Raw genomic sequence first — 12988 nt, 5'->3', positions numbered from 1 at the left:
CAGGGTTAATACAGATGTCCCACTCTTTCCCCCCAGAATATTATAAGGAAATCCCACTTACAAAATTAAACTTAAGGATTCTTATATACCCACTTAGATAGGAGCCACTTTTCTAGGCATAAAAACTTCTGGCAAACTTGTGCTCTGAATTCCCCAACCTATATCTGGTTCATATTGATTCTACCCTCCGACCTCACACTTAGCAACAGTGTTTATGTTGACTATTTTCTTAGGCTTCGCTTCTCTTATTAGGTTCTATGGAAACATGTATGTTGAAAAATGATTGTGTGCCAGAAAAGCATGTACTCACTGAAGCTATAAAATAACAAACCCTGTGCAATCGCAGAACACTAAGTGACCCCTAGGCACAGGTATGAGCACTCAGTCATCTCTCATCTCATTATTCGCCTGACCACTCCACCTAGTCAGAAGGACCCTACTCTTTGAGAGACCACAGGTTCAGGTCTCAAAATGTAAACATGGAAAAATCTTTTTAAAAATAATAATAAAATAAAATATTTATTAAAAGTGAATGCTCATGGGGGTACATAGACAATATATCATGAAAATAAAAGGCATAAATAAACCAAAAAACACACTGCACAACTTTCCAAAAAGTAATAAAAATCTCTAATCCTTGATACCTATTTCATGTCCAAGATATATGCACTGACAGGCTCTGCCCATCAACTTCAAATCAAAGTCTGAAAAGTCTTTCTTCATCTATGTTTCTTCCCAAGTGGATTCTCAGATGGTGAAGTTCCCTAGACATTCATTTTTGAGAATGTACATTTGCTGATTCTATCTATGCCAAACTCTTCTTGTGTTAAAAATCAAAAGGAAAGCTTTTCTAAAGTTAATTGGGAACATTTCCAATATAGGATTTATTAGATGACAACTACCAGAATCACATAGGATGACAAGTTAAAAATAGGTAGAATTTACCTATACTCATGGGAGGACAACTTGTTTGAAGCACTGGAAGATATGTACCTAATCCATTGTGTTTGAGTCTATGTCAAGATACACAAAAGCTTAAAATGATGTATTAGTGCCCATGAAGATGCATAAAGAACTGGAGGACAGCTTTCAAACACATGGGGAACATCTTATGAGCAGGCATTCAAGAAGGATGAAGGAGGCAGTGAGTTTATACCTACAATCATGAGACCACCAAACCTCTCAAAATACAGACACATTTCTACAGGTTTCTCTGCTCAAAATATACATACTTCTTAAGAAAGAAAACAGTCAATAATCTTTTATTAGCAAACACTATAAGTTCAAAACATAAATAATATAAGACAATTTTCCTTTTACCTGAAGATGACCATATTCTTCATAAGAAAAGACCTCATCTCCTGTATGTACATTGAAAATAGAATGGAGGCATGTTGTTGGGCGGGGATCTTGTTTAAATTGCTGAACCTGTAAGCAAAACCAAAATAAAATGAAAATAAGGATAGACATTTGAACATTTATCAGTTTAGAGAATTCCAATTATCTTTTTATAATAATTTCCTAGTAAAGACATTCATGATTCATAGAAATAGTGTAAGGCAGAAATATATGCAATTTACTAAACTGGACTATATTCAAAAGAGGAAATACTACTACAAAGAGCGAGCTCTTAAATGGTAATTTAATATCAATAGTTAATATTGTTGCTAAATAGATGCAATTTAGTAAATACAATCTCATGTACAGGGTACTTATTAATATAGCAGTTAGAGCTTTTATAAGTTTCATGCCTTATTTCTCTTTCAAATATCATATAACGGTTTATCCTGTACTACACTGAACTTCATAGATTTCCACTTCATTGCACTTTGCTTTTTTTAAATGCTTACATGGCCCAGCACTAGGAGAAAGTGCTTTAGGCAACAGTTACTGCCTCACTCTAATTTATTAGTTATTCTGTACCTAGCAAAAATTTAAATGCACAGTTTAGATAGCAAATTTCAATCCGTTTCCACTTGAAATTATTCATTTCCCTTTCATACCTGCTTCTCAGTATTGAGGCTATCTAAACCTGAAGAGAACAAGGACCACGTCTTTTATTTATCTTACATTCAAAGAATATTAAATAATCCATTATTTGCTTCATATCTCTATATATCAAATCCCTTCCATTATACAAAGGGTATACAATGGATGATTTACTCAATTAAAAGCAAATTAATTTCTTCTTTGAATAACCTGAAGTGATGACTTAATATCCATGTAGTCAAGATTTTGCCATAATAATCATACTAATCTTTTCCAATGTGTTAAAATAGTCACAAAGGAAATTTGAAAATTGTCTTTCATATACCTTATAAACTCATTTATGAAAAAAATGAAGAATGAAGTCATGGAGCAACAAATAGAATGCAGAGCCTGAGGTAAGGGAGACCTGAATTCAAATCTAGCCTCAGATACTTAATAGTTGTGGAACCAAGGACAAATGGCTTAACCCTATTTGCCTCAGTTTCCTCATCTGTAAAATGAGCTGGAGAAGAAAATGGCAAGACACTTCAGTATCTTTGCCAAGAAAACACCAAATTGGGTCACAAAAAGACTGACAGGACTGAAACAACTAATCAAACAAAAAATAATAATAGAGCATAAGGACCTATTAAAGGGCAAGAAAAAGGGTCACATCCCACTCTCCCTGGCACAGTTAATTATAGGCTTACATAAAACAACTCCCCCCCCCCCTTCACCCATTATTCCTATATACTTCCCACCCTGACCTTGTATTTTCAACTCCCAATTCTGGATTATTGTGGCTAATTTATTCACAGCAGTTATAACCCAAACAGGGGCCAGATACACTCAGTAACTATATGAACAAAACTCTCCTTTCCCACACACATCCTGGGTCCCCAACCCTGCTCCCCAGGTCACTTCACAGCTAGAACATACTTCTCTCAGGAAGCAGGCTCTGTATACTAGGCCATTGTCTGATAAGATCTCACCCTTTTTCTTTTTTATGGTACCAAGTGACACATAAAGGACAAGCAGATTGGACAAGTTAAAATTTGCTTTATAGTTCTCATTGCATATATTTTCTCCCCAAACTACCCTTTTCCAAATTTACCAAATTCCATTAAGATACCACAGTATTTCCAATCACTTAGGTTCACAACTCTGGTATCACAATGAATTCTTTATACTCCCTTAAAATAAATATCCAATCAACTGACAAATTTTGTCATCTCTAACTATAGGCCATCTCACCCAAATGTTTTTCTCTACTCATGAAGCCATCACCATAGGTCAGATTCTCATCATCTCTCACCTGATTTATGGCCACAGCCTCCTACTTAATCTTCCTTTCACAATTCTCTTCCTTTTCCAATCCATCCTCCTCAAAGTTGACAAAATATTTTTTCTGAAGGGGCAAGTCTAATCACATAACTCCCCTATCAAAATTCCAATGGTCCCCCCAATAATTTCCAGGATCAAATATATTTCATCTGCACCTCATAATTTTTAGTTTATATATAGTCTAAATTTTATAATATGTGTACAGTAGGACTTTATTTTACACAATCAGTATGATCTAAAACTCTCCATATATGTAAAAAATCATGCATAATAGCAAACCTCATTATTCAATAAGTATTTCTTACATGAACATACCTAGGCACTTTACAATTTTTGTTGGACTTATGAGAATATCATTACTTTTGTACTTTGGGGTCATAAACAACTAAATAGTGTCAATGAAACAAACAGAAGGACTGCTCTGTCAAGAATATGACTTGTTATAAACAAGAACTCCAAAAGACTGATGCATAAGCTAATGTTTGGTACAAAACAATGTAGTGACTAACATAAGCACTTATCAGAGTAAGAATGAGTATGATTAGGTAAACTGCTATGAAATTTTATGCTGCTTGGGAAAATGGCATGGATTTGGTACATAATTAAAATATTTTTATTTTATGTATTTTTCTGATTTTAGTTTCTTCAATTGTCAATCACATCCCTAAATCTTCATGGGTTGTGTTCACATAAAATGAGGTCTGACTGTATAATTATTACTACAATAATACATGCATATAATTTATTTTAAAAGTAAATGTATACATACATGAGAGTCCCTACTCAAAAAAAAATTGTTGATGAGTACATGATTAAAAAACTTTGGACAGCAATTCTCTAAATACATAGGTATTCAGCTGTTTTGCAATCTTTAAATGCTTCATTTTGTTCAGGCATCTTGAAAACAGAAAAGAAAGGATGATATGTGTATTCAGGTGAGGATTATTAGATTAGGGGATAGGAAGGCATGTTTTTTGTTTAATTCATTAGGTTTTTGGATAAAAACAGAAAAAAAAATTATGTACTAAGTGCAAGAAAACAATAGAAACAAAAGTTAATAGTGAGGATAAATATAAATGAACCCTATTCTTTTTTCTCTTTAATATTTATCTTTTAGTGACCTCATCAGATCCTAAGGGTTCAATTTCCCTCTCAATGTGGGTAACTCCCAGAGAGTCTTATATCATCAACTCTCTATACAAGAGCACGCAAGCATGTATCCAGATGACAAAGAACACAAATTTGGGATACAAATCGTATATAGGACACAAAATGCATTTGTGCTTATATTTCTACTAATAGAGAGATAAAATATACTTGACTTGGTTATTTCAACTTCAGTATTTCAATTCGTAAAAGAACATTTTCTTCCTCTTTTAAAGCAATGGTCAAATTTCATGGAAGAAAAAGGAGCAATAATTTTCTATTGTCTAACAGTGCCTTGAAAAGCAGGTGTTGAATAACCAATAATTCACTGGAATGAATAAGAGAATCTTCTCTTGGGAGGAAAAGAAATTATGAAAAAGTTTATCTTCCAATCCTCCAATGGACTTGATCTTCTGTAATTTGTCTCTAGGTACTCTGTCACTACCAAGACCAATACAGCTGCAACTTCAAAAATTCTGACTACATACACATCAAATAAAATAGGGGATGGGAAGGGAGAGGCTTTTCTAAGTAAATATTATATTAAGTCAGAATTTGGGAACTTGCAGTCACAGGGATATAATAAACCTCATGGGGATTTTTAAGGAAATTAAAATGGTACAGAAAAAGGACTTTGGAGTTTTGTCTTATTTAATAAATGGATTTTTTACATGCATGAATCATATATTAATCAATGTATATTGCATTTCTGCCAATACTTAAGAGGATTCATAATTTTGATATTGTGAGCATTCCCACCAAGATGTTTGCCATATGTCTATAATGCCAACTTCATGATTTACTGTGGCCAAAAACAATGATTCACCTTAACTTCCTTCTTAGAGTAAATACTAGGTATTGGTTCCAAGGCAGAAGGGTGGTAAGGGCTAGGCAATGGGGATTAAGTGACTTGCCCAGAGTCACACAGCTAGGGAGTATCTAAGGTCAAATTTGAACTCAAGACCTCTTATCTCTGGGCCTGGCTCTCAATCCACAGAGCCACCCAGCTGCCCCCTAAGATATGTTTAAATTGTGAGCTTGCGATATTCATGTTGGTTTCTTGAAAAAAGCTGTTTATCCATAACCAGGGTTTCATCTCAATTTTCAAGGTCAAGACTGTAACTAGAGGTGTCAAACTCTTGGCCTGTAACCAATCAGTCCACAAAACTCCTGAGTGAACCAAACCAGATTAAAATATAATTGAGATGGTACAGTTGGGTAGCTCAGCAGATAAAGAGCCAAGCCTGGAGATATAAGGTCCTGAGTTCAAATCTAGATTCATATATTTCATAGCTAGGTAACCCTGGGTAAGTCACTTAACCCCAAATGAATAGTCTTTACTACTCTTCTGTCTCAGAACTAATATTTAATATATTAAACGGAAGGTTGTTGGGTTTTTTATGTAAATGGGAAATGTTAATGCAATACAACATAGATAATGCTAATTTGTGATTTTCTAAGTCAATAAGCAGACAAAAAGGATATAATACCATGTGAGTTTGACTTCATACCTTTACGTATTGAATCTTGTGAGATCTGCGTATTATAGACTAGTCTCTACTATGCTTTCTGAGAATAATTCCATCATCCATGTCTTATACTTCCCTGTGATTGTTGTTACTTTTAAAAAAGCAATAATTTGATTCAACTAAAAAAAGAATACCACATACATCCCACAACACTGTTAAAAAGAGAAAAACACATATGGCAGGCCTGCTCGCAAGTAAAGAGTAATAAAACCATAGAGAGAAGTAGTAGCATTTGGTTCTATACCTTTTTACCTCACTTAAAAAGTATTGTAGTAAATTATATTTATCTGTGTTTGAACCATGTATCCAAACTAGACAACAGGCATTCCAAAGACAAGTATCTTACTTTCTGTCTTCCCCTGTGCCTAACGCAAAGCTCAGCAGAAAGTAGACAATCTTCATAAAATATTCTAGAATTCTATCTCATCTGTTAAATGAGGAATTAGGAAATACTAAGTCTATGAAAGGTTAAATAGCCTGCCCAAGGTCATATAGTATGTAAGCAGCAGATGTGAAACTAAAAACCATGTTGGTAGTCCCCAAGTTCCAATTGTTTCCACTACAAACCATTGAGAACTGTATCTTGACTTCTGTAGTTTCTAGCTATTCTGGAGTAGGATCCTTGACTTTACCTTCTGCTTCATCAAATATATAATAGGAGAGGTGCTTTGATTTCCTACTTGAAACAGAAAGAATCATGTTGATTCACACATCCTTGGGAAATCATAGAAATAATATTTTAAACATACACACAAATACATACACAGGTACTTACAATTTTTTCTTTTTTTGAATAGCTATTTATATAGTTATTATATCAGTAAGCTTAACAAAATAAAAATCTTGAGCCTTCTATACATTGTTTCAAATTCTGTAAGATGATCATTTCAAGTAAGAATTTTTACTATATAAACTAAATTGATTAATAAAGTGACAAAGGAAAAGTGTCTAAAAATGTCTTGCTGATTTCTAATAGGTGGGCTCAGGAGGCAGCAATAGCATTTACTTAACTGAACTGACCTATAATACTACTTTGCTTTTTGAAAGGCAATTTCCCCCCCAGAAAAATAATGTTGCTAATGGTTAATTTAATCTTCCAGAATTTAACTGTGAAGTTCCATCCGTACTGCACTGTTTTACCTTATCAGCCTGGCGCATGTAGCAGTAGAGAATTCCTCTCATACATTTTATAGCTGAATGCTCCAGCTCATGGGTCCTTCCCTTGTCATCATCAATGCGCCTGGTTGAGAGAGATAATTCACGAAACAAATTGGAAATGCATTTGAAAAGAAAGCAGTGCTTTACATAATTAAGTATTTAACTATTCAGTTAATCCTGTATTACAGTGATGTCCACTAATTCTGTCACAGTTAAAAACCACCTTTTTTTCTTTATTGTTCCCTTTCTTTATTAAAAACAATTTATTATTAATTTTTATTTTTAAAAATTATATATGTACATATATATATAGGGGAGAGAGAGAGAGAGAGGAGAACAAATATCAAAAAAAATCTAACATTATATGCATTATTTTAAACACATAGTTCACTATCTTTTCAAAGAAGGTAGAGTAGTAGTTCCTCTCGTATTTCCTTGGGGCCAAGCTTGATCATTATAATTTTACAACATTCAGTTTCCCATTTTGATTTCTCCTTTTCTTCTTTATATTTATGTCATGGTAATAATTGTGTATATTATGTTCCTTTTTTTGTTTATGTCACATTATTTTAGTTAAATATATCTTCTTGTGCTTTTCTACAGTCATAATGGCTAATCATTTCTTAGAGCATATTTTATTACATTCCTGATCCAAAGATTGGCTATTTTCCAAAAAACAGACATCTATCTACTTAATTTCCAGCTGTTTCCTTTTATAAAAAAAATGTTGCTATAGTTTGGGGTATATGAAGCCAGTCTTTTTATTATGGTCATTATGGTCAAATGAAACTTCTCACTTAAATATCAAATCTTTTTTAAGACAATACAAGATAAAATCATTGTACCACCGGTCATTGTCAGGCATAATTATTTTAAAATAGGTAAATTTTGGCATGGAAATCAGGAAACAATGAAAGAAAAAATATTTGTAGGCAATAATGGACCCAGATAAATGCTCTGATTATATCTAGTTCTTTATAAAAGAAGTTTGTACATATTACATACATAAGTTGATATTTTCTAAATTATGTCAAAAATAACTACTTTTGTCCTCACATTTAATGAGCATTAATTAAGACTCATAATGACTCATATATACTTGTAAAAAGTCTAATGAATAAAATACTCTGTGAAATATTTGATAATAAAATTCAGTTGGTATTTTTCTCTACTTCTAGAAATTAAGTAAATAGCATTAAAATGTATTTATTTCTTTAGTTTGTTCACTATGTATACTAGAAATTAAAGCTATAAAGGTATTTTTCAACTAAATTCTATTTGGGATTTGGATCATTGTATTGCTGAGACCAGCCAAGTTATTCACAGTTGTTCATTGTAAAGTGTTGCTGCCACGGTGTACAATCTTCTGGTTCTACTTATTTCATAGCTTTAGTTGGTATAAGTCTTTCTGGGTTTTTCTGAGTTCCTCCCATTCATCATTTCTTACAGCAAAATAGTATTCCATTACAATCATATTCTATAACTTACTCAGCCATTCCTTACTTGATGGATATTCCCTCATTTTTCAATTCTTTGTCCTCATGAAAGAGATGTTTTAAGTATTTTTCTACATATAGGTGCTTCCCCTTTTTATTTTATATTTCTTTGGGATACAAACCTAGTAATGGTATTGCTATATCAAAGGGTAGGTATTTACTGTTTTACAGGTCTTTGGGCATAGGCCCAAATTGCTCTCCAGAATGACTGAATCAATTCACAATTCCTTCAACAGTACATTAGTGCCTCAATTTTCCCACAAATCCCCAGCAAGTTTTGTCATTTTCTTTTTCTGTCATTATAACTAATCTGATAGGTGTGGGGTGGTACCTCATTGTTGCTTTAATTTGCCTTTCCCTAATTAATAGTTATTTAGAGCATTTCTCCCTTGATTATATAGAGCTTTAATTACTTGTCTGAGAACTGTCTGCTCACATCCTTTGACCATTTATTAATCGACGACTATATATTTTTTCTTAAAAAAACAAATTAATTTTATTTATATCAACACTTTCTTTTATGAACCTGCCATCCTTCTGTCTGAGTCAGATCCATTGCTTATAATTAAATTAAAAAAGCAAAATTAAGCTCTTCAACTAGGTCAAATAGTATGTGCACAGTTGCATCACCACAAAGACCATCCCACCACTTCCTATTTTTTAAATAAAGGAAAATGCATATTCTCATCTCTTCAGAAAAAATGTTAAATTATTCTAAGTACAAGGTTAGGTTTTCTTGTTGATACTCAGCTCATTTATATTGTAGCTATTGTATATATTAGTTTAGTACTGCTTCCTTTAGTCTCTATAACTTCATATAAGGTTTCCTATCATTCTATGAATTATTCATATTTATCCTTTCTTATTGCATAGCATATTCATGGCCCACAGTTTGCTTAACAACTTTCCAATTAATAATTTTCCAATCAATAGATTCATAATTTGTTACCACAAAGTGCTACTATAAATATTGTGGTCAATAAGGGACATTTCTTTCAGTATTTGACTTCCTAGGGTTACATGATATGAATAATTCCAAATTGCTTTCCAGAATGGATGGACCAATTCACACCCTTACCAAAGTGTCATTGTATATTTACCCATATTGGTCTCTTCAGGTTTTCATTACTAAGTGTTTCTCACCCTAATTGGACTGACTTACCGATGAAGAATTTTATTTTCTATCTAACTTTTCTTTGAGCCTCTTAAAATGCTAAAACCTAGGATACAGGTTAGACCATGTGAATAATTTGCTATTCTCTACCACAAACTTCAGAATGGAATTACTATTTTTCAAAAAAATTCCTATCTTTTCCATTTAACTATGGAGTACTATTGTATTTTCCTCATCCTTGTTAGTGAAAATAAGATGTGGAATAGAACCTCCTCTGGTTGTTTCATTTACCTTTAGAAGAATAAAAATATCCTTCAAAAAATGAAAGGAATTTATATATAAAATAATGGATAAGTATATTAGTAAAATGGATCAATATCCTTATAAAAATTAAGTCAGGTAGTATGGAAGGGGCAATCATGTAGAAGCAATACTATTGACCAGGGGGAACTATCCAGATTTACTTACTAAGTCTTAGAATGAGTACAAATAAAGCCACAAGAAACTAGCCCGACTGACCATACCCCGGAAGTTATTGTCACATGTGGCTATCTCTACTACAGTAGACAAATGAATACAAAAAACAAACACAAAACCATTTCACAGAATTTATATACTGCTGAGAAATTTCAGGAGTGGCCTTATTCTTCCATGGACTAGTTTTATGGCTAAGTAAAAATTAGGGAGTGATCATAGTGGATTTATTGTTAAGAAACCTATAACACTAAAATTGCCCTAGGGTGTAAGATGTACCTGTTCCCATGTCTTGGCTTGGTGCAAATGCCTCTCTGGCCCCACCTTCTCCTTAACTCCTTAGTAATCCAGAATAACATCAGAGGTATCCAGTGAAAATTAAACAAAAAGTGACTTTTAAAATCAATCTCAAATATTTATAGTAGTGCTTTTTGAGCTGGCAAAGAAATAGAAAATTAAGGGGGTATCCATCAGTTGGGGAATAATTTAAAAAGTTAAGACACATGAATGTGACAGAATACTATTGTGCTATATAAATGAGATGATTTCTGAGAAACCTGGGAAGATGTATGTGAAATGTTACAGAATTAAGTGAGAAGAACAATGTATAAAAAACAACTGTAAAAATATGCTACTCTGAAATATTTAAAAAATATGACCAATGCAATAACAATGGTTCCAAAGAATTAATGATGAAACATGCTACCTAGTTCTTCACACAAAGAGGGAGTCGATAGACTCAGAATGAGGTATACATTATTTGGACATAGCCAATGAAGGAATCTTTTTTGCTTGACTATACATATTTGTAACAAGGATTTGTTTTTCTTTCTCATTGTAAGGGAGAGATAGTAGATTTTCAATGATTACAATAAATAAAATTTAATTTAAAAAAATTCACTTGTCACATTATGTTGTCATTAAAACTATACAAAATTTTATTCTCTTGTTAACCCCTTATCTATGCAGTTTGTCACAATTAATATATTTGACATAATCAAAATAATGAATCATAGACTATAGAGACCTGATTTGGCTAACTGTATGCCCTTAAAAAAGATTTCTCTGAATCAGCTTTCTCATCCTTAAAATAAGGGATTTTCACACTAGATGGCCTCTAAGTTCTGCCTTCCTAAGATTGTCTAGACTGTGTTGGCAAATCTATGGCAGGCATGCTGAAAGGCACTGCTCCCTTCCCCTTCTCTACATGCACCTGAGGACATTTATCTCATCACCCAACCCTCTACACAGCAGGCCAATGGGAGTGCTTCTTCCCACTACTGTGTGGGATAAAGTGGAGAGCACACATGCAGTGTGAGGGTTGTAATTTGGGCACTCAGTCTTTAAAACATTCACAATCATTGGTCTAGAAAGTTTTTAAATTTATCTTACAAAGAAAGAAAAACAGGTTCTTCATGAAGGACAAAGGATGGAATTCTGACTTGTCTTGAAGTAGTGAAGTTAGTCTACTGACAAGTGAAACCATGTCTTTTAAAACTGTTTTAGTGGTTTAAATATATACTAGTCACTGACTGGGTTTGCTTTACCAGCCAATATTTACTAATCCCTCTGAGCCTCAGTTCTGTCATCTATAAATAAAATATGATAAATGATAAAATATGAGCATTACCTACTCACTGGGTTTGTAAACCTTACAGTTCTAGATAAATGAAATATTAATATTGATAATTATGATTCTTCTATATTTTGTAACTTGTCATGAATATATGCTATACATACTCTAGTCATTCTCCAAGAGTTTAGTCTCAAGACATCAAGACTATGGTACTTTCCAGAAAATATCTATTCTCAAAAGGCCTAACTGCCCAATGCTGGGGAAATGTTGGTTAGCTTGGGGGAGGGGTTCTCCTGAGAAATTGGTTACTTTTCTTGACAATATTTTAAAAGAAGAAAAAAATCCTTCTCCTTTAGAAATTCAGTTATATGGCTGGAGGATGAAATTGCCCTCAATATCAAACTTGCCATGTTCTTGCATGAAAAAAATATAATTTAAAGCTTATAAATTAAGAAATTCCAAAAGACAACAAGGCATCTAGATTTACATTCAGGGTGTATCATTAAGGGCCATGTTTAAGCCTAGTCTTCACATAGCAGTAAATATTTGCTACTATAAAAATTGCTGCTATAATTGTTTTCAGCTATCTGAGGCTTTTCTTTTTTTACTGACCTACTTGGGGCATATGCCTATCAGTATATGGATAAAATTTTTAACTAAAAAAGGAATAGAAGAGATGGTAAACAATAGATGATACTGTTGACATAAAATTAAAAGCTTATGCATTTTGAAGGCCATCAACTAAGGAATGATTAGAAATACAACTGAAGAGCAGGAAAATGTTTGCTTTAAATATTACTTATAACATCTAATATATTTTTTTATATGACAAAGGAAGAAAAATATAAAAAGAAAAATATTATCGTGTAGTTTTTTTAAGTCTGATATCTAAACTAATTCAAGTATATATAACACCAATTCCCCAACAGCTAAGTGATCAAAAAATAAGAATTATTTTTAAACTTAACTACAAACCCATTAATAACTACATGAAAATATGGTCCCAATCACTAACAATAAGAGATATTTCATTTAAAATAGTTCAGAAATTTTACTCTGAACTCTTCAAACCAGCAAGGAAGACAAAGGTAAGAGCAATGTTACAAGGCTTTGGGAAAACAAAAATATTGCTGTGCTTATAGATTGGTGAAGTGATCCAATTATTACCTCTATCAGTTAGGAA

At 32.8% G+C, this 12988-nt stretch overlaps 1 protein-coding gene across 6 annotated transcripts in view; it reads right to left on the bottom strand.

Annotated features, from left to right (window-relative positions):
- PHKB (phosphorylase kinase regulatory subunit beta) overlaps window positions 1-12988 on the bottom strand; it is a 256746-nt gene that overhangs the window by 189942 nt on the left and 53816 nt on the right. For 4 of the 6 annotated variants that reach the window (XM_056812255.1, XM_056812257.1, XM_056812258.1 and 1 more), the window contains 2 exons: window positions 7128-7227; window positions 1321-1428 (listed from right to left, as the gene is read on the bottom strand). In XM_056812255.1, the coding sequence (XP_056668233.1) occupies window positions 1321-1428; window positions 7128-7227 (208 nt within the window). Of the gene's footprint in view, window positions 1-1320; window positions 1429-4081; window positions 4210-6554; window positions 6664-7127; window positions 7228-12988 lie in introns of those variants that run through there. The other 2 variants (XM_056812259.1, XM_056812260.1) reach the window with 2 other exon arrangements.

Source organism: Monodelphis domestica, chromosome 1 (assembly GCF_027887165.1).
Source record: "Monodelphis domestica isolate mMonDom1 chromosome 1, mMonDom1.pri, whole genome shotgun sequence".
Taxonomy (NCBI): Eukaryota; Metazoa; Chordata; class Mammalia; order Didelphimorphia; family Didelphidae; genus Monodelphis; species Monodelphis domestica.
The sequence above is the reverse complement of the archived record's forward strand: the minus strand, read 5'-3'. Positions and strand labels throughout refer to the sequence as shown.